The sequence below is a fragment of the Zonotrichia leucophrys genome, chromosome 2 (assembly GCF_028769735.1).
Source record: "Zonotrichia leucophrys gambelii isolate GWCS_2022_RI chromosome 2, RI_Zleu_2.0, whole genome shotgun sequence".
NCBI lineage: Eukaryota > Metazoa > Chordata > Aves > Passeriformes > Passerellidae > Zonotrichia > Zonotrichia leucophrys.
Window position 1 is genome coordinate 5,426,584 of NC_088171.1, and position 25,665 is coordinate 5,452,248.

The following is a 25,665-nucleotide window of genomic DNA, read 5'->3' on the forward strand; positions in this document are numbered from 1 at the left end:
AAAAAGAAAAAAAAAAAGTGATGGAAGAAACAGCATGCAGGGAGCAAGGATGTCTAACAGGCAGCAGAATTTTCCTTTCAGTGCTGGTGGCTTTGAATTGATGCCTATCATGATGCTTTGGGCATGGAAAACGGTGCTGTTGGGCTGCAGTGTGGGACCAAATTGATCTGTCCATTCCAGGAAACTGAGGGATGTTGTGGCAGTTGGTCTCTTAGAAAAAAGTACAAATCTTTCAGGGAAATGGCAAGTCTTTTCTACTCTGTTCTAATCTCTTCCTTTATTGCTGGATCCATTTTCTCTTTAGAAGATTTAGGACCGCTTTTGTCTTATACTGTTAAGAAAAAAAAAGTGTTTTTCCTGTGCTTCCTTTCATATCATCTCAGGTCCCTCAATCCAACTTTCTTTTCCCACTGGATGGGTACAGAAGAAGCTTGGGACCTGCACATGGTGGTTCTTCCTCTTTGACTGTAAAACTCAAAGGTTATTTTCTGGTAGCATCAAGAAATATTAAACCACAGTATTTCTTCTCTCCATTGTCATGCCTACCTATTTTCCATGGACCAAAGTACCTCATGGATGTTCAGTTTGATCAAGACAGAGTTTTGGATAAAATTAGTGCCATGTGACATTGTCCTGCCAGGAAGGACTGGCTGTGGTGCTGTTTTTTCTCTGGCACTGCTTTTCAGAGGATTTGCTGTGGTGCTGATCTTCAGTACCCTGGGAACAAAGGAGTTCAGTCCTTTGTCCTTTCCTTGGAAAAGGCTGGGGAGTGCCTCCTTCAGGCTTTTATGGAAAACAAAGCATTGAGGGCAAAGGCTGAGGGAAGAGCTTGGAGCCAAATGTACAGTTATTGGAGGAACCACTTTGGGAATTGTACTCAGACTCTCTGTTTTAGCCCTTTTCATAAATAAAGGCATCCAAGCACAGCTGATGTACTTCTGCTTCCAGCTCATCTGTGCCTCCAGTGGGCTGAAGATCCATTTTGTGGAATCTTGGATGGTTTGGGTGGGAAGGGACCTTAAAGATCATCTCGTTCCATTACCTCCCTGCCACATGCAGGTACACCCTCCACTATCCCAGGTTGCTCCAAGCCATATCCAACTTGGCCTTGGACGCTTCCAGGGATGAGGCAGTGTCCTGATTTAGGGCAAATTTGGGAAGAAACTTCCAAAGGGGTCCCTCTAGAAAGCAGATTCAAGTGGCCTCTTCCACAACTGGTTTGGGAAAAGATTTCCTTGGAGAAAAGTGGTAAAAAGCTGGTTTTTTAACAAGCAAAGTATTCACGAGCATAAAAAATGAATAATTTAAAACAGTAAAAACCTCTTGCTGTTCTGAAGAGATGTCAAATACAGAAAGTCCTTTTTGTGGGGTGTAGCTTGTCTCACTCAGTCTCTTATCAGTCCCTCCTGTGCTGGAAATGCCACATCCTGGGCCCCAGTGGGCCACAGGTGTGAGCTCTCAGTCGTCTTTTTCAGTCCAGAGAAGGGCTGAACAGCTCCAAGAAAAAGAAAAAACACAGCCTGAGGAACCATTTCTGCCACAGCTAGCTAAAAACTAACTAAAAGCAAAGGAGAGCTGTGATCATATTTGCAGGGATCCCAGGATGAGGGAAGAGATGAGAACCCTGACTCCATGTTTCAGAAGGCTGATTTATAATTTTATTATATATATTATATTAAAAGAAAATTATATACTAAAACTATACTAAAAGAATGGGAGAAAGGATTTTGTCAGAAGGATAGCAAGGAATGGAAAGGAATGAATAACAAAAGCTCGTGACTCTCAGAGAGTCCGAGCCAGCTGGCTGTGATTGGCCATTAATTAGAAACAACCACATGAGACCAATCACAGATGCCCCTGTTGCATTCCACAGCAGCAGATAATCATTGTTTACATTTTGTTTCTGAGGCCTCTCAGCTTCTCAGGAGAAAAAATCCTAGCAAAAAGATTTTTCATAAAATATGTCCATGACAGAGAGCTCTCTCCCACTGTCCGTGCTGCAGGCAACACAGTCCAGGAGAAGGATGTGGGTGAGCAAGTGCAGTTTCTGATAACAAACTGTGATCTTCTCTCCCTCTTTGCTCTCAGAACCAGTCTAAAGGTGCAGAACTTAATATCCAGCATAAACAGAACAGACAACTGGGGATCTAAGCATCATAAAGCCACCCTAGGACAGGCAGCCACAGCTTCTCTGGGCAACCTGTGCCAGGGCATCGCCACCCTCACAGGGAAGAATTTCTTTCTAAAATCTAATCTACATCTCCTCTCTGTCAGTTTTAAGCCATTCCACCTTGTCCTGCCACTCCATGCTCTTGTCCCAGGTCCCTCTCCAGCTCTCCTGGAGCCCCTTTAGGCAATGAAAGGGGCTCTGAGATCTCTCCCTGAAGCCTTCTCTTCTTCAGGCAGAACAATCCAAACGTTCTTCATAGGAGAGGTTCTTCAATCCCCCAATCATCTTTGTGGCCTCCTGTGGACTCACTCCAACAGCTCTGTATTTTATCTGCTCTTCTCTGGATCACTGAATCTTGTGAGTTTGAATACCCCTGCACTTGAAGAGCACCTGAACAGCTTGACTCACGTTTTGCCCAGCTCAGCACAAGTGGGACGATGTCCAATGTTTTTGCAGTGCCTCAATGTCGCTCCTAGCCAGCCCACACATGGCCTTGCACTGAAATGAGCAGAGGTGACAGCACAAAGTGGAGCCAGGGGTGCTGGAACAGCATGTGGGAATGCAAACAAAAACCTGTGGGAATGCAAATACACTTCTGCATGCACACAGTGGGGAGTTCTGGGCTCTCAGGATTGTGAGGCCATGGGCAAAGGGTAAAATGGGACCTAAGGAAGAACTAAGAATGATTCCATATTGAGGGAAGGGAGCCAAAAAGTTAACAAGGTGATGAGGACAAAAGGGGATAGAGAAGTTTAGGTGGGAAGAGGAGGTTTTCTCATTTTAGAGACAAATTTAGGAGAAAATGCTCTGGAATGAGTGTTTCTGCTAAAGAAAAAATGCTTCAGTAATCCCTTTTCCTGTCAATGAGAAAATGGATACCAGTGGGCGAAAGTGAAAAAAACCAACTGCTCATTGACAAAGTGCCCACGTGGCAAAGGAAAAAAATTGAACAAATGCTAGATATTGAACCATCAGAACCTTACCCCCAACGCATACAAATACCCACCCCACAGCAGAACAAAAACCCCCAAAATTCCAGGGAAGGAAACAAACAGCCCAGCTGTGTGGCAGGGGGAACAAAATGGCACCAGCTTTTTCGTCTCAGGGAAAGAAAAAAAGCTCATGCAGCAGTCTGGGCAAAACAGATGGGAACCCGTGGAACCTCTAGTGTTGGTCTCTTCCTTACAGCAAATGAAGCTGATGGATTTTGGTGTCTTTTCTCTTGTTGATTCAGCTTTTCCTGAGGTGTCAGGCCAGGCAGAGCAGCTCCTGCCGGATTGGCTCCTGGTGATTGTCAGTTCTTGGACCAAAACCAAGGTGAACAATTAAAAAAAAAAACCCAAAAGCTGCAGAAGGATTGCTGCTGCAGTCTCTTCAGGCCAGGAAAAGAAAAAAGAATTTCTTGCTTAAGTTAACAAAAAAGCCAAGCAAGCCAAGCAACAGTCTTGGGGTGATTTTATGATGATGCTCTATTTCCTGTCTGTTTTATGCCCAGAAATGGCAAAAACCATTGCAGCTTTAGGATGGATCTGGGGGGAGGATCAGGAGCCTGGGAGCCCCGGTGAGGGCATTGTTCAAAGACTGTCTTGATTTGAACAGACAGGTGTGTGCTGAGGAAGGCAGGAGCCTCCCTTGAAATGGAAAATGTAAACCCTCTCCCTCTGAATTATTATAATTTTGAAATTAAGGGGCTCTCAGGCCCTTTAAGAGATATGGGAGTAGGAACAACAGTTCTTTATTAGGGAAATTAAAATAAAAATGCAGTGATACAAAACAACACTGCCAGTGAGAACAGTTCCTGCCCCCTGTGTGTCAGGGCGGTGTCCCAGCCCCATCCCATGGGGGCTCAGCCCTCCTGCAGTTCCAGCTGTGGCTCTGCTGCAGCAGGGATCCTGCACAAGGGGGGAGTTTTCCTCTGCAGCTCCAGGGCTGCTGCAGATGGGCCTGGGCTCCCTCTGGCCATGCAGGGCAGCAGAAAGCTGCTCCTCTGGCAATGCAGGGGGCAAAGGCTGCTGTGCTGTGCCAGGCTCAGATTGGATCCAGGTAGGAATGCTTGGCTCCTCCCCTGGGCGGAGCATCTCCCCATGGGATGCTGGGATTGGATCAGCCCTGCAGGGACACTCAGTGGCCATGGACAGCAGAGATCTCTTGGAGGGAGGATTGGTTGGAAGAGATAAAGAAAAAACTGCCCAGTGAACAGAAGATAACTGCCCCACCTGGTTCTGACAGATGGCAGGAGAATACACACCCCAGCCACATCTTGCATTGTGATTTAAGGCTCACTCCCAGACCTGCTCAGTGTCCTGCCATGGACATTGGCAGCTACTTTATTGCTCAGCTAACTTTTTTTTTGGTAGCTTGGCAAGAAGTTTCTTTTTTTCTTTTCCCACCCTTTTCCCTGATCTGCAGCATCAATCGTCCATTTTTTATTCTTGAAATCTTTTGGCTTGGTTTTTGGTCTGAAATCAGACAATCAGTGAGATGGACCAGGACCTGCAGGGGACCGACAGGAGCCACTCTGACCCCAAGACCTCAGAAAAAAAAGCTGAACCAACGAGACAAAGGACACCAAAATCCACCAGCTTCTTCTGCTGTGAGGAGGAGACCAATGCCAGAGGTTCAGCAGGTTCCCATCTGGCTGCTACGTGAACTCATTTTTTTTCCCCTTCCCTGAGACAAAGGGGCCACTGCCATTTTTGCCTTCCCAGCCTGTTTATTTCTTCCCTGGGCATTTTGAGGTGTTTTGTTGTGTGGGGGGGGTAAGGTTATGAAAATAAATATCTAGCATTTATTCAATCTTTTTCTGCGCCTTGCTTTGTTGATAAAGAGGGGGTTTTTTTCACTTTCACCCACTGGTATCCATTTCTCTCATTGGTAAAAGGAATTACTGAAGCCCTTCTCTGGAGGAAACATTAATTCCAAGGTGTTTTCTCCTAAATTTGTCTCTAAACCAAGACAGCAGCAAAGTGACATGCAGTCTGCACTGCACCCAGCATGCTCTTGAGTGAGTCTTTGAACAAAGCCCATGCAGGAGCCCCCAGGGCTCACACTCATCCCCCAGACCAACCTTAAAGTACAGCAGCCATTTCTGGACATAAAGGCAATGATCAGGAGTGGAGTATCATCATAAAATCACCCCCAGACAGAGATGCACGGCCAAAACAGCTCCTGTTGTCAGAGGAGCCCCACAGGGACCACTGGGATAATCAGCACATTTTCAGTGTCAGTGACAACAACAAATTGTGCTGAAATCCTGGCTGTGGGGCAGAGGTGTCAGCATCCTGGACCTTTCCCTTCACCTAGAGGACATCACCCTCTCCTTTCACCTGTCCCCATGCTGGGAAGCCACAGGTCCATGAGAAAGCAAACCTTGCAAAAAGGGGCCCAGCAGGGAATGGCTGAGGAGGTGAGGAGATGAGCATTAAAGCTGCTCTCCTGACTGTGAAAGAAGCCATAGAATCATTGGTTCATTTAGGGTGGAAAAGACCTCTAAGACCACCGGCTCCAGCCATCATCCCAGATCCACCATGAAACCATGTCCCTAAATGATGCAGCTGTGTGTCTTTTACATATCCCCAAGGATGGTGACTCCACCAGAGGCCTGGAAAGCCTGTTGCAGTCTTGGACAACCCCGTGGAGAAGACATTTTCCCTATTATCCAATTTAAACCTCCCGTGGTGCAACTTGGGACCATTTCCACTTGTCCTGTTATTTGTTACTTGGGAGAAGAGACTGACCCCCACCTGGCTGCATCCTCCTGCCAGGGATTTGAAAAGAGTGAGAAGGTCCCCCCTGAGCCTCCTTTTCTCCAGGCTGAGCTCCCCCAACTCCCTCAGCTGCTCCTGGTGCTCCAGCCCCTTCCCCAGTTCCTTTCCCTCCAGTGCCAAAGCCCCTGGATGTTGCAAACTCCGTATCCCATCTCTAGACATGACCAAGTTCCACATGACTGGGGTGATTTTGTGCACCAAAGCCAAAGCACAAAATGAATATCAGCTCCAGGCACATCTGGCCTGGACTTGGGACACCCCAGCCCTCAAAACACCACTTGCTAGAGCACAAAGAGGCTGGAAACCAAAGGGTACAGCAAATCTGAGTGAGTAGCTTTCTCCTTTGAGAGTAGGGATGTGCTTGAGGAGATGGATTCATCAGAGGGCACTGAAATACGTCCTCTGCTGGCAAACAAATTAGCAGAGAACAGGAGTCTTCCTTTTACATGACACTAGATGACACGAAAATGTCATGACTGAGCTGGCAGCAGCCAAGTAAAGGTCACTGTAAAAGACTTACCATGACTGAGGAAAAATACTCAAATGCCCACACAGTTTGGCATCGAACTGCAGCATTCCCATGCAATTCAGAAAACTTCTACAGCTGCTAGTAGAGAAAATAAATGCAGATTGTTAATTGGAAGACTTTGCAAAAAAACAAAAGTCCTTATTGAACTCAGCCACTCTGCTTTAACACTCTGTTTTTGCATTGTTTGTGTCTGATGGAAACAAAGCTCGTTTCCATCTGCATGTTAAATTACAGACTTACAAATTCTGTGTAGAAACACTCCAGAGCAAAGAGCAGTTACAAAGGCCAACTTTGAAACAGTAGGAAAAAAGAGTCAACACCATTTATTATTCACATATTGCATTAAAAGTGTCTCTTATCAGACTCAGAGCATAATTTATATTGTTAATTTAGAAACTCAACTTCAACACCACATGGAAAGAAAAGCTAAATACGTGTGTGACGGGGTGCAGTGACATCCTGATCAAATGTCGAGGCTTGGGCTGAGGTGCAGCCCAACGACCCAAGGGATTGAGAGCAGGAGGGACAAACGCAGCGCCCGCTTTTGCCCAGTACAGCCACTCTACTGGTGATTCTTTATTGCTGTAGAACACGACAGGGATGGTTCCACGGGTACCAGCTTGCAAAGGACTGGGGAACACATTGGGAAGCCAGCCAGGCATGACCAAACTGGGTTTCAGGGACACTTGGAAGTGCGTCTGTTCCAAAGGCAGAGTGACATAGATCTCCTCTCCCTGTGACCATGGGTATTGTGTTCACCATGTGAAAGACCAGTTTCCAGGCAGCAATGCCTCCCTGGTCTGCTACAAGAATGATGGACTCAGACTAGACTGTTAGTGGTGCCTGTCCCATCATCGCTTGCTCTCTGAGCATCTGCAGACATCCTTCTCCAAGTCTCTGTCATCATCTCTGGTGTCTCAGAGAGACACTTCAGTTTTCTGCTCCTGAAGACAAGAAGGAAGGAGGACAAGATGAGACTGTATTCATCCCTGATTCTGACAATTTCTTTGCCTTAAATTTGCAGTTTTGGATATTTTTTTCGCTTAAATTCAGAGTTTCCTGTACCCACCTCATCTAGAGGTTGTTGGTTCCCTGTGTCATCTGCCAGGTCAATGCCACGAGTCTCGGGCAGCAGGATGCAGAACAGGGCCACCAGCACAGGGATGCTCCCAAAGATGGCTTTGGGGATGGCGCGGTGGTACTGGGCCAGGGGGATGATCAGCGGGGCCAGGATCCCGGCCACCCTCGCCATGGTCGAGCACAGCCCCACACCCGTCTGCCTGCGGGAGAGAGGGGCACAGGGAGGGCAGGGATGTTGGGGAAGATGAAACAGGAAAGCTTTATAAATATGATTGTCTGGCAAAAGATTTTGAGAATATAGAAACTATAAGCGAGATTGAAATGTAAGCAAACTTTGAGATACCTGTTACTGAACAACTGAAAAACAATGATGTGGCCAGCTGAAGGTAATCCTCTTTTGATAAAACTTTACCCTCTGCTTGCGGAAAGCTCCAAGGGTCAAAGCAGACCCTACTAGCTTGGCAGAAGGGGCCCAGAGAGGAGTTTTTAGAGTTTAAAATGTAACATAGTATGGTAATATAATGATTCTTATAGGCTGCATGTAGATGCTATAGGATTTGTATCTTGTACTAGACTGGTTAGTGAGAATTAGAATATTCAACACAGAAGAAGATTTATTGCATTGTAATGGGAACCTCTCTCTCTCACCCTCTCACTCTCTTACCCTCTCATCCTCTCTACCCCTCTCATCTCTCAGTCCTGCTCCGAGCTGTGCCTGGCAGCGCCCAGCAGGGCCCTGCACCCAGGCCCTTTGCAATAAACCCACAAGTTCCACGACCTGGCTTCAGAGATGTCTCATCTCCATCCATCCCCACCAACCCAACCCCCGAAGCTCGTACAAGGGGTCAACACTCCTGCACTGAATGTGGCCCCATGGCCACCTCCAGCCATGGCAGAAGGAAGCTCTGATGTGGGGGGACATCTCACCTGAGGATTGTGGGGAAGAGCTCAGCGGCGTAGACGTAGGAGGTGGAAAAAGCAGACGTGGCTGTGAACTTGCCGATGACACCCAGGACAGTGATTACCACGGGCTGTTCTGAGGGGAAGAGGACAAACAACCACTGTAATCTCCAGGGGAATGGTTCACTTGGGACCAGAACTCTCAGCAGTGGGATTTCTTGGGACAGCCCTTTCCAATAGACTTGCTAATCAAACCTACCACCTAACCCATTGGAAATGATCCCCAGCGTACCCATACCTCGAAAATACTCTCTGGCAAAGAGAACTCAGATTTCTCCTGAGGCCTTAGGCATTTTCTAGATGTGCAATTGAAGTGAGCTGCTGAGCCAGCTCACTTCAGTGCTTGTTTGGAAATGCCATGTCCCTGACCTGGAAAGCATTGGGAAGCCCCACTGTTATCTACAGTCTCACTCACAGCCATGGCAAAGCAGCAGGGTGGGGTATGGACTGGGGCACAAACAGATGGAAACTCATGAAGGGGAGTGGGAATTTGCTTTTTCTCTTCATCTAAGAAAGGGGGACATGGTGGCTTTCAAAGCACTTCTTCTGCTATAGCTTTCTGCCCGGGGGTGGTGGCGTCCAGTGGGTGGGTGGTGGGCAATGGGCACTGCCTGCCAAGGGCCAGGAGCTGTGGGAGAACCAGCACAGCCATGAGGGAGAAGGAATGCAAAGTGAGGGAAGCCAGAATGCTGGGGATGAAGCAGCCTGGGGGCTGTGACAGTGGGGGCAGCTGAGCCTGTGGGAGTGAGCGTGGGTCTGCCAGGGTGGGAGGATGGCTCTGAGCAAGGGTAGGGATGTGCAGGGCACTGCCCAGCTCGCCTCACAGGCTGGGAAGGTTCACCTTCAGGGATGCCAGTGAGGATGAGGCATATCGTGCCAGCCAGCAGCAGGAGAATGCCCTGCACTTTCTTCCTCCCAAACCATTCCAGCAGGAAAATGCAGGAAATTCGAGCTGGAAGCTCCACTGCCCCAAAGGCCAGCTGTGTCAGGTAGATGTCCAGGCCAAAATGTGTCACGCTGAGGCTCAGCCCATAGTAGACAATACTGTCTGCAAACCTGAAATTCAAATAAAGCAGGATAGAACATGTCAGCAGATGGTTTTCTAGGGATTTATAACCAAATATTAGAAAGGTTAAAACACATGCAAATTACTTAAATTCCCAGCAATCTCTGTTTTGGTTCTAGTCAGCACCTTTGACAGTTGTATGGGTCGTAGTTGCAGGAGATAAAGCAGAATGGATCTCCATATGGTCAGAAAATTCTAGATTGAACCCAAAGCTCCTAGATAGGTGCAAATCTCCTCCAGGGCCCAGGGATTGCCAAAGCTGGAATTACTCAAGCCTTTCTAACGAAACCCACAGTATCATGGAAAATAATCTTCTTCCCATGCCTAGAAATGGTAAATCAGTATTTACCATGTATTTGAAGTATAGAATGACAGCAGATCAAGACATTCTCAGGTGTATTACCAAAAAAGCACTTTAATTTACAGTTCTTGTCAACCATCAACTTCTTTTCTTTCACCTAGTAGTTTTAACAGATGGGACGAGGGAATGTCTTACCAGACACACGCCATGATTAAAGTCACCTTCCGCAGGTCCTTTGTCCTGAAGAGATCCAGGAAACTTCCAGAGTTGACCTCTTTCTCAGGCGTCAACTTCAAAACACAGAAGACAAGAAGTCAGAGCACAAAAAGAAAGCCATGTCCAGCTCCTTTTCCACTTGCAGTCCATGGGAAGCCTCAGTGGGGCAGGCCTGTGACCGCAGTGTTCTGGCAGGGAGGGCAGCCCCACTGCCCTCTGTGTGCCCAGCACAGGGCATGGTGACTGAGAGGTTCCTCAGGATGAACATCTCCCCAGAGTGGGGACTTTGGGGTGGGCAAGGAGGGAACTCCCCTTCAGGCATTTCTGCATGGAAACAGAGAGACTAAAGAGAGACTCTGTGCTCATCAGTGACACTCCTGGAATGCTCAGAGGAGAAAAGCCAGGGAAGCATTTCAGTCCTTCCCACATGCCCAGAGGGAGCCCAGAAGGCTCCAGGCTGGACCTCAGGCCTGACCTGGTCCCTGTGGAACTCAGCTGGAGCTGAAGTCCCCCAGAGCCCATGGCCAGAGCAGCCCCAGTGGGAATGCAGAGATGTTTCTGGGACGAGCTGAGCCCCAGGGGCTGCTGCCAGGCCCAGGGCAGTGTCTGAGGCCAGGACCCCCCAGTACCTGCTCCAGGAGCTCTGGTGGGAGGCTGCGCTTGTTGGTGGCCGCCGCCTTCTGCAGCACCTTCTTGGCTTCCTCGATTCTGCCCTTGGTCACCAGCCAGCGAGGTGACTCTGGGACCACCCTGCCATGAGAGGAGGCCAGCACATGCTGATGTGTCTTGCTGAGATCCCCCACAGCCCCTTTCTCTGGGACCATGTCCAGCAAGCCTTGGAATCACCACAGGATCAGATCCCAGAACCACTGAACCTTCAGCCTTGGGAGAGACCCACAAGGATCATCAAGCCCATCTCTAAACTGAAAGGTCCATGGGATCAATGGATCTAAACACCCTGAATTTTGGGCTCCAAAGGCCACATTTGGAGACCTGAAGCAGAGCAGCTGCTGCTGTCCGCAGTGCAGTGCCCAGGGAGATGTGCTGAGCTCTGCAGCAGCTCCTCCAGCACCTGCACTCTAATGGGAGAGACCCAGCTTGGTTCTGAGCTGCTGCCTCCTCCTCCTCTCTCACACCCTCACATCAGGGCTATGTTGTTGGAGCTCATGACATCCCTCTGGCTGTCCTGGATTGTTAGGACACCTGCCAGGGGTCTCAGAAACCCTGGCACATAGCCCAAGACTCCCGTGGGTTTGATTATGACCCATGGAGCAAGTTGCCAACGTTATATGAAGATCAGGAAGCCACAACAGTGTAAGTAGAATAACAATTAGTTTGTCGCAGGGTGAAAAAATAGATTTTTGGGGTTTTAAGCCTGGGGGTTCAGGGGGCAAGATGGAGGGATCTGGGCATGTCCAGCCTTTCTCCTTCTTAGCCTCCATCTTCTGCTGTGATGTTGGCACTTTTAGATTGGGTTAGAGTAGAAGCTCACTGTCTAACATAGGTGGTAGGTATTGGGCAATAATTGTAAATCTTGTACACGTAGTTTTTAGTATAAAAAGATAACACTGTCCTGCAGGCAGGCAGAGTGCCTCTGTCTGTCCTGCTGAGCAGATATCATCAGGCCAGGAGAAAGAATTTAATAGATAAGATACAAGAAACAACCTTGAGACCAAGAAATGAAGAACTCTGACTTCTTTGACCACCAGGCTGGGAAAAGAGACTTTCTGACACCTCTCGGGGTCACTCTGACCAGCTAAACCCCCAGGATTGAGTCTTCCAGAAGCTCTGCCCTTCTCCTCCTTACCAAATATAGAAGAAAAGGGCAAACATAGGAGCAGATCCTGCAATCTCCAGCAGCCTCCAGTGGCGAATTCCATAACTCAAACCAGCCACTGACATCTGCCCGATGGCATAAGCCTTGTGAGTGAGGAGCAGCGCCTTTGTCCGGTGGGAGACACCAACCCATTCTGTAGCTAAGAGGAGAAACAAATGTTCAGGCTTTGTTTTGGGCTCTCTTTTGTTATTGCACCTTGTGATACAATTTCTTGTATCTTGTGAGGCCACATCTGCTCCCTCAGGGCAAGGGCGTCCCACTCACCCAGGGACACGACTACAATCATAATTCCAGACACGGCAGCTCCCACGACACACCTGAAGGCCATGAACACATAGAAATGGGGCACAAAGGCAGTTCCCAGGCCAAAGACGGCCTGCAGGAGGATGCAGATGAGAAGGACTGGCCGCCTGCCTATCCTTGGAAGAAGAGGGAAGACCCAGTCAGAACCTGGAGAGACCCCAAGGGGAGAGGGAAGAGCCCAGGAGGGATGCAAAGTGATTTGAGAACCAGAGGAGATTTGACACTCATGTGAACATAGCTCCTCTTTACACCCCAAGAAACAATGTGCAGAAAAATCAGTGTCTCCAGTGTTGACCCATCATGGTTCTGGCAAAGCCTGAGACACCAGCAGGGGCTAAACTTGTGATTGCTGAAGAACCTCCCCACAAGGCTGTATCTGCCTCTCTTTTCAACCCTCAGACATTTTTGGAAATCTGAGGTGGGCCTGGATGCACAATCTCAGGCAAGGGGATTGCATCCTGTGAAGGTTCAGTGCATGGACAGTCTGCCCCTGGATCTGGGCTGTCCCTGGGTGCTGGGCAGTGTCTGTGGGAAGGAACTGTGTTTCCTCACCTATCACTCAGCATCCCAAAGACCGTGGCTCCAATGAGAAGGCCAGCCATGTAGATGGACTGGGAGACATCATTCAGGACCGCCCTGTCACACACCAGGTCAAACTGGAGGAAGGAAAACACAGAAGCTGTTGCTTTGGACAGACTCCAGCTGCTCTCTGAGCTTGGGCAGCTTTTCTGTTTGGAAAGAGGAGAGCAGTGCTTTTTATTGATAAAGGAGGAATGGGAAGGGATGCAGCTGCTGACACCTGTAGAGAAGCCTTGTCTGGAATGGACTTGGTGCTCCAGGGACACCAAGGAGCTTTTGTAAATGCCAGAGGCTGGACTTTGTCCTGTGTCCCAGCTGCATGGAAGGTACTTGTGAGAAAGTGCTGGAGCTGGCAGGTAGGAAAGGAGGGAGGAGGGATGAGGGAAAGTGAGAAAGGAGCAAAGGTCCACAGAGAGAGCAAACTTGATGTTCTTGGAGGTCTTTTCCAACCTAAATGATTCCACAGAATCATGGAATCATTTAGGTTGGAAAAGACCTCCAAGAACAGGAAGTAGAGTGTGTGACAGACCATGACCATGTCAACTAGAAGGTGGGAGATGAGGCAGAATGGAGAAGTTGAGGATGCTGATAAACAAGGCTTTTTCTCAACTGCAAAGCCCTGGCATGTCTTGTTGCCTTACTGAGGGTTCCTGGAGGCCCAAGAAATATCAATGACAAGCACTTGGAAGGGAAATGTCTTTTACAGAGATGCTGGGAGTAGAAGCAGGCAGAAGTACAGGGGGTACTGTGGCAGGGAAGCTCAGAAGGTCACTCCAGGCAGCTACATCATGAAGTCAAGGGTCTGGAGAGTGGAAAGGGGACAGATGGTGAGCAGAACATGTGCTGGACTCACACCCCCACGGTCCCTGCCTGTGCCCTCCCCAGGCATCCTCATCATGGCCTTGCTGCAATGAGCTCCCAGGGATTCCAGCTGCCATTTGTGTGGTGGAGGCAAAACCCTGCAGTAAATCTCAGCCTGACTGCCCCACAGCTGGCACTGGCTGGCCAAAGCACAGCCCAAGATATTGCACCCCCTCCCAGAAGGCAATGAGGCTTGTGCTCATGGTTAATGTTGGCTTATTGCACTTCTCTTCTTTTGTACCCAGGTGAAATGTCAAAAACAGTGCCAAACATCAAACTGAAAATGGATCCCTGGAATCTGCAGATCCAGACATTTACAGTGGAGAAATTACTAGAGCCACTGATATAATACCCTTCAGGTATATTAGCGCTGCAGAAAGTAAGCTGGATAACCATAGAAGGAAGGGCATAAGGCTGAAGAACTTTTGACTAAAGAAAGCTGGAGAACCATAGAGGGAAGGGAAAAAGGCTGAAGAACTTTTGACGTAAGACATTATTGTGAAAGTCTCACCCACAGCTCTTCTGCACCACAGCTGGCACTGGCTGACCAAAGCACAGCCCAGGATATTCCCATCCCTCCCTTCCACACCCAGCAGATGCAGCAGCAGGTACAGACCTCGGTCAGCAGGGATGGTGGCTGCTCGGAGGGGTACACCCAGCCACTGCTGCACTTCTCAGTGTGGTTCAGCCCATAGGCCAGGATGGAATCCAGGTCCCAGTCCACCGGGGAGAACATGGAGCACTGCTCAAAGTGCCCGTCGGGGCCCCGGGGCAGGGTGAGGTTCAGCTGCTCTTCCTCTGTCAGGTTGGGGCCCACGGCGAGGATCCAGCTGGTGTCACAGTGGTGAGGCACTTCCACCACCATGAACACTTGGCCAACCATTTGGAAAGGGTTGAGAAGGAGTGGGAGGGAGAGGAGCAGGATCAGCAGTTTCTGATAGAGCCCAAACTCCCCCAGAGCCTTTAAAAGATCCCCAAACTCAGCCATGGCAGCACCTCTGTGGCCAGGCTGTGCCGTTGCCTATGGCTTAAATAGGCAAATATTAATGTTTAAACTGTGTGAGTCCTAAATTCCTAATCCAGTGTGATAAAATGAGCACCTGCACTGGCACACCAGTCCATTATGATGATACAGTGCAGTGCTGCAGGCTGCACTATGTCACCAGCCGTTCCCTCCCTGCTCTAGAGAATAGATCAAAGGTGCCAGAGCACTGTCACTCTTGGGGATGGTATTGTGACATCTTGTCCTTCTCCAGCCTGACAATTGTCACAAGGCCTCCTGAAGACAGCTGTGCTGCAGCTCAAGGTTTGTGTCTGAGGCATGAAGGTAGGATTCTGCAAATGAGGGTTAATTTTCCTGGGGGTGGGGATGCAAACAGAGTAAATTTGCTGCTCTCATTAATGGTTTAATGACTATAGAGTACATCCTGGAGACAGAGATATGTGAGTGAATATGAAAGAGAAGCAGAAGAGCACTTCCCCTCTGGAGCAGGAAATGTGTCTGCTCTTGGAAATTGCTCTTGACAGCTGTGTCCCAAGCTCTCTGTTTTCATTTGTAGAAACCCTGGTTAGTCATAAAACTAGATCTAAACTACCCCTGGGTCACACAACCTGGATTGGTGTTTCAGGAGTGGGAATAGCTCTGTTGTGCTTATAAGAGTCAGTAAAGGAGAAGAATATTTTATTTGAAAGCATCACCCATAAGCTGGAGTGGGAGAGTGAGATTCCAAAGGTTAGTGCTGTTCAGAATAAAAGAAGACAGTAACTCTAAATGTTACTTAGAGTTGTATAAAATCACACCAGTGCAGTGCACACACCACACAGCCAAACATCACTCAGCTCTGCATGCACATCCTTGGATGAGTGGACTTGCTGTTACTCAGAGACATTTCCTGAGCAGGAGGCTGAGCTACACAATTTCCAGAGATTCTTTTAACCCTGTATGCATCTCTGGCCTTTTGGTGGGATGACATGGCTGGGGAGATCTGCTCTGGTAGAGACATTTGTCCTTGTCCTGCCTTCTCTGCATCAATCTCAAGTCTTCAGGCTCACCCTGCTGTGTGCGGCTCATGGTGTCCCCTCCCATTCCTCCTTTTGGCACTGGTGAGGCAGGGAGATTATTGGGCCATTTTATAATTTTATTATACTTTATTTTGTTTTATTTTATTTTATTTTATTTTATTTTATTTTATTTTATTTTATTTTATTTCGTTAATTACATTTAATTTTGTTCTGTTTTAAAAATTAATCATTTTAACACCTTTACCATTTTTTACAGACAGCTGATTAAAACATGTGAACTGACATGATTTATGACCTTTTCCAGTATGCACGTGTTCGTGCTGTGGCCCGCTGGGGTTTCTCCTGAGCTTGTTTATCATGAGTATAATTGTTAACTCCTATAGTATTTATGTTATGTAATATTTATGCAAAGGGCACTCAGGGAGGAGCAGAGTGCAGGGGCACAGGGAGAGCAGATTTAGCAATGTCCCCACAACCCAAGACTTCAGGACACCAGGGTTCATTTCCCTCCTCTGCGCTTCCGACCTTGGCAAGCACATTTCACTTTTCTTTGCTTATCATTGTACAGCTTATTTCAAGAATCACTTTTGGTCCCATATCAGCAAACTTGTGCTTATTTTAGAAGGTTAAAAAAACCACACAGCTCTCCCAGTTGACTTTTTTGTTTTCACCTATATAAAAAACTCCTTCTCTGAAAGATCATAATTTAACATCTCCAATCTTCAGAAGACAGACTGTCATAATCTTCCTTGTCTCCCAATGTTTTTCTGCTCCTGTTCATTTTTTCAGAAGCATCCTGGTCTGTTTTGGTGGAATCAACATGAAAATGATCCAGGACACCCTGATTGGAGATTTCAGAAGCACAGCTGCTGAACATGTATGTTGAGGGACAATTGTCATCCTGTGGAGGGAGATGCTTTTTTGTGGAGCCTTCAGCACTGGGACCCATCCCAAACATTTCTTCTGCTGCCTTTGGAGCCTGGCGTTGTGGATCCACCTGCAGCTGGAGTTCACAGCCCTGAATCCCTTCCAGGTCTCTCACATTATTCTCATCCTGCCCATCAAGAAGCGAGAGGCTGGAGGTGTCCCAGGGCTCTAGTGAGGTGTTTGTTTCTAGTGAGGTTGGTTTGTGGTGTTTCTGGTGTGCTCAGTGACGCACAGACCTTGTTTTGTGTCCCTGGCACCTCTGTGGCAGTGAGAGTGCAGCCCCCTGTGCCCCCCAGGTACATCCTGGGGATGGGTTTGGTGCTTTGCTGTGTGGGGTGGGGAGCCAGTGAGGCACCAGGCAGGGCTTTCACAGGCTCCAGGATGGGAAGGAGGGAGGCACAGGCAGGTCCTGTCTTCAGCTGGGCTTGGCCCTGCTGGATTGCAGCCACTCTCTGGGACACCTTCCCACCCTGCTTCCCTTCAGGCACATCCCCATCCCCAGCCTCTCCAGGGCCTCTCAGCTCTCTGTTCTTGGGCCAGGAACAGCCCTGCTCTCTTTCCTTGGTGTAGGTGATTCCAGGTAAGAATCTTCCCTTCTCCAGTGCTCCCTGCTGACCCCTGAGCACCATCCTGCCTGCCCTGCTGCCTGCAGCCTGGTAGGGTTGCAGGCTCAGTGCAGGCTTTTTTCAGGAACATAAACCAGAGCTATGAGCAGTAACAAAGGCCAGCTGTGAAAAAGTAGGTAAAGAAAAAAGTCAACACCATTTATTATTCACATATTGCATTACAAGTGTCTCTTATCAAACTCAGAGCATAATTTATATTATTCATGTAGAAACTCAAGTTCAACACCACATGGAAAGAAAAGCTAAATACGTGTGTGACAGGGGTGCAATGACATCCTGATCAAACGTCGAGGCTTGGGCTGAGGTGCAGCCCAACGACCCAAGGGATTGAGAGCAGGAGGGACAAACGCAGCGCCCGCTTTTGCCCAGTACAGCCACTCTACTGGTGATTCTTTATTGTGTTTGGGTAAAACCTTACAAAAGAAAGTCCTTGTAAAATCATAGCTCAGGCCTACTGATTCTGATGGGTACAGCTAACAGCTGGCCTGACAGGTGAGATTCAGCCTGGCAGCCTTTACCTGCGAGAACCATCTGACACCTGTGAAAATAAGAAGTCTGAACTCGTGAGAGTCCGTGAAGAAAAGAAGAAACATCTGTAAAGAAGAAAGCCTTTATCATGCACGGACATGAGCAACTACAAACCAATGAACTGAGTTGCAATAAGTTACTAACCAATTAGAATTAAATTCAATGCCTTTAGAAAATCATATGAATGTGCTGTGAAGAATAAGGTTTGGATATGGTGGATGAAGAAACATGTGTCTTTACTGCAACAGTGATTTTTATGGCTGTAAAACATGACAGGGATGGTTCCACGGGTACCAGCTTGCAGAGGACTGGGGAACACATTGGGAAGCCAGCCAGGCATGACCAAACTGGGTTTCAGGGACACTTGGAAGTGCATCTGTTCCAAAGGCAGAGTGACATAGATCTCCTCTCCCTGTGATCATGGGTATTGTGTTCACCATGTGAAAGACCAGTTTCCAGGCAGCAATGCCTCCCTGGTCTGCTTCAAGAATGATGGACTCAGACTAGACTGTTAGTGGTGCCTGTCCCATCATCGCTTGCTCTCTGAGCATCTGCAGACATCCTTCTCCAAGTCTCTGTCATCTTCTCTGGTGTCTCAGAGAGACACTTCAGTTTTCTGCTCCTGAAGACAAGAAGGAAGGAGGACAAGATGAGACTGTATTCATCCCTGATTCTGACAATTTCTTTGCCTTAAATTTGCAGTTTTGGATATTTTTTCGCTTAAATTCAGTTTCCTGTACCCACCTCATCTAGAGGTTGTTGGTTCCCTGTGTCATCTGCCAGGTCAATGCCACGAGTCTCGGGCAGCAGGATGCAGAACAGGGCCACCAGCACAGGGATGCTCCCAAAGATGGCTTTGGGGATGGCGCGGTGGTACTGGGCCAGGGGGATGATCAGCGGGGCCAGGATCCCGGCCACCCTTGCCATGGTCGAGCACAGCCCCACGCCCGTCTGCCTGTGGGAGAGAGGGGCACAGGGAGGGCAGGGATGTTGGGGAAGATGAAAAAGGAAAACTTTATAAATATGATTGTCTGGCAAAAGATTTTGAGGATATAGAAACTATAAGCGAGATTGAAATGTAAGCAAACTTTGAGATACCTCAGTTACTGAACAACTGAAAAACAATGGTGAGGCCAGCTGAAGGTAATCCTCTTTTGATAAAATTTTACCCTCTGCTTGTGGAAAGCAAGCTTGGCAGAAGGGGCCCAGAGAGGAGTTTTTAGAGTTTAAAATGTAACATAGTATGGTAATGTCATGATTCTTATAGGCTGTATGTAAATGCTGTAGGATTTGTATCTTGTACTAGATTGGTTAGTGAGAATCAGAATATTCAACACAGAAGAAGATTTATTGCATTGTAATGGGAACCTCTCTCTCTCACCCTCTCATCCTCTCTACCCCTCTCATCTCTCAGTCCTGCTCCGAGCTGTGCCTGGCAGCGCCCAGCAGGGCCCTGCACCCAGGCCCTTTGCAATAAACCCACAAGTTCCACGACCTGGCTTCAGAGATGTCTCATCTCCATCCATCCCCACCATCCTAGCCCCTGATGCTCGTACAAGGGGTCAACACTCCTGCACTGAATGTGGCCCCATGGCTACCTCCAGCCATGGCAGAAGGTAGCTCTGATGTGGGGGGACATCTCACCTGAGGATTGTGGGGAAGAGCTCAGCGGCGTAGACGTAGGAGGTGGAAAAAGCACCCGTGGCTGTGAACTTGCCGATGACAGCCAGGACAGTGATTACCACGGGCTGTTCTGAGGGGAAGAGGACAAACAACCACTGTAATCTCCAGGGGAATGGTTCACTTGGGACCAGAACTCTCAGCAGTGGGATTCCTTGGGACAGCCCTCTCAAATAGACTTGCTAATCCAATCTACCACCTAACCCCTTGGAAATGATCCCCAGCGTACCCATACCTCGAAAATACTCTCTGGCAAAGAGAACTCAGATTTCTCCTGAGGCCTTAGGCATTTTCGAGATGTGCAAAAGAAGTGAGCCAGCTCACTTCAGTGCTTGTTTGGAAATGCCATGTCCCTGACCTGGAAAGCATTGGGAAGCCCCACTGTTATCTACAGTCTCACTCACAGCCCTGGCAAAGCAGCAGGGTGGGGTATGGACTGGGGCACAAACAGATGCAAACTCATGAAGGGGAGTGGGAATTTGCTTTTTTTCTTCATCTAAGAAAGGGAGACATGGTGGCTCTTAAAGCACTTCTGCTATAGCTTTCTGCCCGGGGGTGGTGGCGTCCAGTGGGTGGGTGGTGGGCAATGGACACTGCCTGCCAAGGGCCAGGAGCTGTGGGAGAACCAGCACAGCCCTTGGGGAGAAGGAATGCAAAGTGAGGGAAGCCAGAATGCTGGGGATGAAGCAGCCTGGGCTGTGACAGTGGGGGCAGCTGAGCCTGTGGGAGTGAGTGTGGGTCTACCAGGGTGGGAGGATGGCTCTGAGCAAGAGTAGGGATGTGCAGGGCACTACCCAGCTCGCCTCACAGGCTGGGAAGGTTCACCTTCAGGGATGCCAGTGAGGATGAGGCATATCGTGCCAGCCAGCAGCAGGAGAATGCCCTGCACTTTCTTCCTCCCAAACCATTCCAGCAGGAAAATGCAGGAAATTCGAGCTGGAAGCTCCACTGCCCCAAAGGCCAGCTGTGTCAGGTAGATGTCCAGGCCAAAATCTGTCACGCTGAGGCTCAGCCCATAGTAGACAATGCTGTCTGCAAACCTGAAATTCAAATAAAGCAGGATAGAACATGTCAGCAGATGGTTTTCTAGGGATTTATAACCAAATATTAGAAAGGTTAAAACACATGCAAATTACTTAAATTCGCAACAATCTCTGTTTTGGTTCTAGTCAGCACCTTTGACAGTTGTATGGGTCGTAGTTGCAGGAGATAAAGCAGAATGGATCTCCATATGGTCAGAAAATTCTAGATTGAACCCAAAGCTCCTAGATAGGTGCAAATCTCCTCCAGGGCCCAGGGATTGCCAAAGCTGGAATTACTCAAGCCTTTCTAACAAAACCCACAGTATCATGGAAAATAATCTTCTTCCCATGCCCAGAAATGGTAAATCGGTATTTACCATGTATTTGGAGTATAGAATGACAGCAGATCAAGACATTCACAGGTGTATTACCAAAAAAGCACTTTAACTTACAGTTCTTGTCAGCCATCAACTTCCTTTCTTTCATCTAATAGTTTTAACAGATGGGACGAGGGAATGTCTTACCAGACACACGCCATGATTAAAGTCACCTTCAGCAGGTCTTTTGTCCTGAAGAGATCCAGGAAACTTCCAGACTTGACCTCTTTCTCAGGCTTCAACTTCAAAACACAGAAAGACAAAGAGTCAGAGCAAGAAAAGGAAACCCATGTCCAGCTCTTTTTCCACTTGCAGTCCATGGGAAGCCTCAGTGGGGCAGGCCTGTGACCGCAGTGTTCTGGCAGGGAGGGCAGCCCCACTGCCCTCTGTGTGCCCAGCACAGGGCATGGTGACTGAGAGGTTCCTCAGGATGAACATCTCCCCAGAGTGGGGACTTTGGGGTGGGCAAGGAGGGAACTCCCCTTCAGGCATTTCTGCATGGAAACAGAGAGACTAAAGAGAGACTCTGTGCTCATCGGTGACACTCCTGGAATGCTCAGAGGAGAAAAGCCAGGGAAGCATTTCAGTCCTTCCCACATGCCCAGAGGGAGCCCAGAAGGCTCCAGGCTGAGCCTCAGCAGAGGCTGGGCCTCTTGCCTGACCTGGTCCCTGTGGAACGCAGTTGGAGCTGGAGTCCCCCAGAGCCCATGGCCAGAGCAGCCCCAGTGGGAATGCAGAGATGTTTCTGGGATGAGCTGAGCCCCAGGGGCTGCTGGCAGGCCCAGGGCAGTGTCTGAGGCCAGGACCCCCCAGTACCTGCTCCAGGGGCTGCTGGCAGGCCCAGGGCAGTGTCTGAGGCCAGGACCCCCCAGTACCTGCTCCAGGAGCTCTGGTGGGAGGCTGCGCTTGTTGGTGGCCGCCGCCTTCTGCAGCACCTTCTTGGCTTCCTCGATTCTGCCCTTGGTCACCAGCCAGCGAGGTGACTCTGGGAGCACCCTGCCATGAGAGGAGGCCAGCACATGCTGCTGTGTCCTGCTGAGATCCCCCACAGCCCCTTTCTCTGGGACCATGTCCAGCAAGCCTTGGAATCACCACAGGATCAGATCCCAGAACCACAGAACCTTCAGTGTTGGAAGGGACCCACAAGGATCATCAAGCCCAACTCTAAAGTGCAAGGCCCATGGGATCAATGGGTCTAAACATCCTAAATTTGGGCTCCAAAGGCCACATTTGGAGACCTGAATCAGGGCAGCTGCTGCTGTCAGCAGTGCAGTGCCCAGGGAGATGTGCTGAGCTCTGCAGCAGCTCCTCCAGCACCTGCACTCTGATGGGAGAGACCCAGCTTGGTTCTGAGCTGCTGCCTCCTCCTCCTCTCTCACACCCTCACATCAGGGCTATGTTGTTGGAACTCAAGACATCCCTCTGGCTGTCCTGGATTGTTAGGACCCCTGCCAGGGGTCTCAGAAACCCTGGCACATAGCCCAAGACTCCCGTGGGTTTGATTATGACCCATGGAGCAAGTTGCCAACGTTATATGAAGATCAGGAAGCCACAACAGTGTAAGTAGAATAACAATTAGTTTGTCGCAGGGCGAAAAAATAGATTTTTGGGGTTTTAAGCATGGGGGTTCAGGGGGCAAGATGGAGGGATCTGGGCATGTCCAGCCTTTCTCCTTCTTAGCCTCCATCTTCTGCTGTGATGTTGGCACTTTTAGATTGGGTTAGAGTAGAAGCTCACTGTCTAACATAGGTGGTAGGTATTGGGCAATAATTGTAAATCTTGTACACGTAGTTTTTAGTATAAAAAGATAACACTGTCCTGCAGGCAGGCAGAGTGCCTCTGTCTGTCCTGCTGAGCAGATATCATCAGGCCAGGAGAAAGAATTTAATAGATAAGATACAAGAAACAACCTTGAGACCGAGAAATGAAGAGTTTTGACTTCTTTGACCACCAGGCTGGGAAAAGAGACTTTCTAACACCTCTCGGGGTCACTCTGACCAGCTAAACCCCCAGGATTGAGTCTTCCAGAAGCTCTGCCCTGCTCCTCCTTACCAAATATAGAAGAAAAGGGCAAACATAGGAGCAGATCCTGCAATCTCCAGCAGCCTCCAGTGGCGAATTCCATAACTCAAACCAGCCACTGACATCTGCCCGATGGCATAAGCCTTGTGAGTGAGGAGCAGCGCCTTTGTCCGGTGGGAGACACCAACCCATTCTGTAGCTAAGAGGAGAAACAAATGTTCAGGCTTTGTTTTGGGCTCTCTTTTGTTATTGCACCTTGTGATACAATTTCTTGTATCTTGTGAGGCCACATCTGCTCCCTCAGGGCAAGGGCGTCCCACTCACCCAGGGACACGACTACAATCATAATTCCAGACACGGCAGCTCCCACGACACACCTGAAGGCCATGAACACATAGAAATGGGGCACAAAGGCAGTTCCCAGGCCAAAGACGGCCTGCAGGAGGATGCAGATGAGAAAGACTGGCCGCCTGCCTATCCTGTGGAAGAAGAGGGAAGACCCAGTCAGAACCTGGAGAGACCCCAAGGGGAGAGGGAAGAGCCCAGGAGGGATGCAAAGTGATTTGAGAACCAGAGGAGATTTGACACTCATGTGAACATAGCTCCTCTTTCCACCCCAATAAACAATGTGCAGAAAAATCAGTGTCTCCAGTGTTGACCCATCATGGTTCTGGCAAAGCCTGAGACACCATCAGGGGCTAAACTTGTGATTGCTGAAGAACCCCCCCCACAAGGCGGTATCTGCCTCTCTTTTCAACCCTCAGACATTTTTGGAAATCTCAGGTGGGCCTGGATGCACAATCTCAGGCAAGGGGATTGCATCCTGTGAAGGTTCAGTGCATGGACAGTCTGCCCCTGGATCTGGGCTGTCCCTGGGTGCTGGGCAGTGTCTGTGGGAAGGAACTGTGTTTCCTCACCTATCACTCAGCATCCCAAAGACCGTGGCTCCAATGAGAAGGCCAGCCATGTAGATGGACTGGGAGACATCATTCAGGACCGCCCTGTCACACACCAGGTCAAACTGGAGGAAGGAAAACACAGAAGCTGTTGCTTTGGACAGACTCCAGCTGCTCTCTGAGCTTGGGCAGCCTTTCTGGGTGGAAAGAGGAGGAGAGCAGTGCTTTTTATTGATAAAGGAGGAATGGGAAGGGATGCAGCTGCTGACACCTGCAGAGAAGCCTTGTCTGGAATGGACTTGGTGCTCCAGGGACACCAAGGACCTTTTGTAAATGCCAAAGGCTGGACTTTGTCCTGTGTCCCAGCTGCATGGAAGGTACTTGTGAGAAAGTGCTGGAGCTGGCAGGTAGGAAAGGAGGGAGGAGGGATGAGGGAAAGTGAGAAAGGAGCAAAGGTCCACAGAGGGAGCAAACTTGATGTTCTTGGAGGTCTTTTCCAACCTAAATGATTCCACAGAATCATGGAATCATTTAGGTTGGAAAAGATCTCCAAGAACATCAAGTAGAGTGTGTGACAGACCATGACCATGTCAACTAGAAGGTGGGAGAAAGGCAGAATGGAGAAGTTGAGGATGCTGATAAACAAGGCTTTTTCTCAACTGCAAAGCCCTGGCATGTCTTGTTGCCTTACTGAGGGTTCCTGGAGGCCCAAGAAATATCAATGACAAGCACTTGGAAGGGAAATGTCTTTTACAGAGATGCTGTGAGTAGAAGCAGGCAGAAGTACAGGTGCTACTGTGGCAGGGGAGCTCAGAAGGTCACTCCATGCAGCTACATCATGAAGTCAAGGGTCTGGAGAGTGGAAAGGGGACAGATGGTGAGCAGAACATGTGCTGGACTCACACCCCCACGGTCCCTGCCTGTGCCCTCCCCAGGCATCCTCATCATGGCCTTGCTGCAATGAGCTCCCAAGGATTCCAGCTGCCATTTGTGTGGTGGAGGCAAAACCCTGCAGTAAATCTCAGCCTGACTGCCCCACAGCTGGCACTGGCTGGCCAAAGCACAGCCCAAGATATTGCACCCCTCCCAGAAGGCAATGAGGCTTGTGCTCATGGTTAATGTTGGCTTATTGCACTTCTCTTCTTTTGTACCCAGGTGAATGTCAAAAACAGTGCCAAACATCAAACTGATAATGGATCCCCGGAATCTGCAGATCCAGACATTTACAGTGGAAAAATTACTAGAGGCACTGATATAATACCATTCAGGTATTTTAGAGCTGCAGAAAGTAAGCTGGATATCCATAGAAGGAAGGGCATAAGGCTGAAGAACTTTTGACTAAAGAAAGCTGGAGAACCATACAGGAAGGGAAAAATGCTGAAGAACTTTTGACGTAAGACATTATTGTGAAAGTCTCACCCACAGCTCTTCTGCTCCACAGCTGGCACTGGCTGACCAAAGCAGAGCCCAGGATATTCCCATCCCTCCCTTCCACACCCAGCAGATGCAGCAGCAGGTACAGACCTCGGTCAGCAGGGATGGTGGCTGCTCGGAGGGGTACACCCAGCCACTGCTGCACTTCTCAGTGTGGTTCAGCCCATAGGCCAGGATGGAATCCAGGTCCCAGTCCACCGGGGAGAACATGGAGCACTGCTCAAAGTGCCCGTCGGGGCCCCGGGGCAGGGTGAGGTTCAGCTGCTCTTCCTCTGTCAGGTTGGGGCCCACGGCGAGGATCCAGCTGGTGTCACAGTGGTGAGGCACTTCCACCACCATGAACACTTGGCCAACCATTTGGAAAGGGTTGAGAAGGAGTGGGAGGGAGAGGAGCAGGATCAGCAGTTTCTGATAGAGCCCAAACTCCCCCAGAGCCTTTAAAAGATCCCCAAACTCAGCCAT

General features: G+C 49.1%; 2 protein-coding genes across 2 annotated transcripts; both read right to left on the reverse strand.

The window, feature by feature from the left end:
• Positions 1 to 6,203: 6,203 nt before the first annotated feature.
• On the reverse strand, positions 6,204 to 14,657 carry LOC135444325 (solute carrier family 22 member 13-like). Its single transcript, XM_064705792.1, has 10 exons — positions 14,286 to 14,657; positions 12,782 to 12,885; positions 12,191 to 12,345; positions 11,897 to 12,065; positions 10,719 to 10,839; positions 10,069 to 10,163; positions 9,348 to 9,562; positions 8,474 to 8,582; positions 7,536 to 7,746; positions 6,204 to 6,218 (listed from the first exon to the last, which is right to left on the reverse strand). The coding sequence occupies exons 1-10, from the start codon at positions 14,655 to 14,657 to the stop codon at positions 6,204 to 6,206; spliced, it is 1,566 nt and encodes a 521-aa protein (XP_064561862.1).
• A 3,101-nt stretch (positions 14,658 to 17,758) lies between these two features.
• LOC135444335 (solute carrier family 22 member 13-like) lies at positions 17,759 to 25,665 on the reverse strand. Its single transcript, XM_064705820.1, has 10 exons — positions 25,294 to 25,665; positions 23,791 to 23,894; positions 23,198 to 23,352; positions 22,904 to 23,072; positions 21,727 to 21,847; positions 20,999 to 21,093; positions 20,278 to 20,492; positions 19,417 to 19,525; positions 18,517 to 18,727; positions 17,759 to 17,782 (listed from the first exon to the last, which is right to left on the reverse strand). The coding sequence occupies exons 1-10, from the start codon at positions 25,663 to 25,665 to the stop codon at positions 17,759 to 17,761; spliced, it is 1,575 nt and encodes a 524-aa protein (XP_064561890.1).

Coding starts and splice junctions, on each gene's coding strand:
- LOC135444325 (XM_064705792.1), bottom strand. CDS start 14,657: ATGGCTGAGTTTGGGGATCTTTTAAAGGCTCTGGGGGAGTTTGGGCTC. Junction 12,346..12,781: donor TTTGGGATGCTGAGTGATAG/GTGAGGAAACAC, acceptor TCTTCTTCCAAG/GATAGGCAGGCGGCCAGTCC. Junction 8,583..9,347: donor CCTCACTGGCATCCCTGAAG/GTGAACCTTCCC, acceptor TCTTCCCCTCAG/AACAGCCCGTGGTAATCACT.
- LOC135444335 (XM_064705820.1), bottom strand. CDS start 25,665: ATGGCTGAGTTTGGGGATCTTTTAAAGGCTCTGGGGGAGTTTGGGCTC. Junction 20,493..20,998: donor TTAATCATGGCGTGTGTCTG/GTAAGACATTCC, acceptor TTTGAATTTCAG/GTTTGCAGACAGCATTGTCT. Junction 18,728..19,416: donor CTCTTCCCCACAATCCTCAG/GTGAGATGTCCC, acceptor TCTCTCCCACAG/GCAGACGGGCGTGGGGCTGT.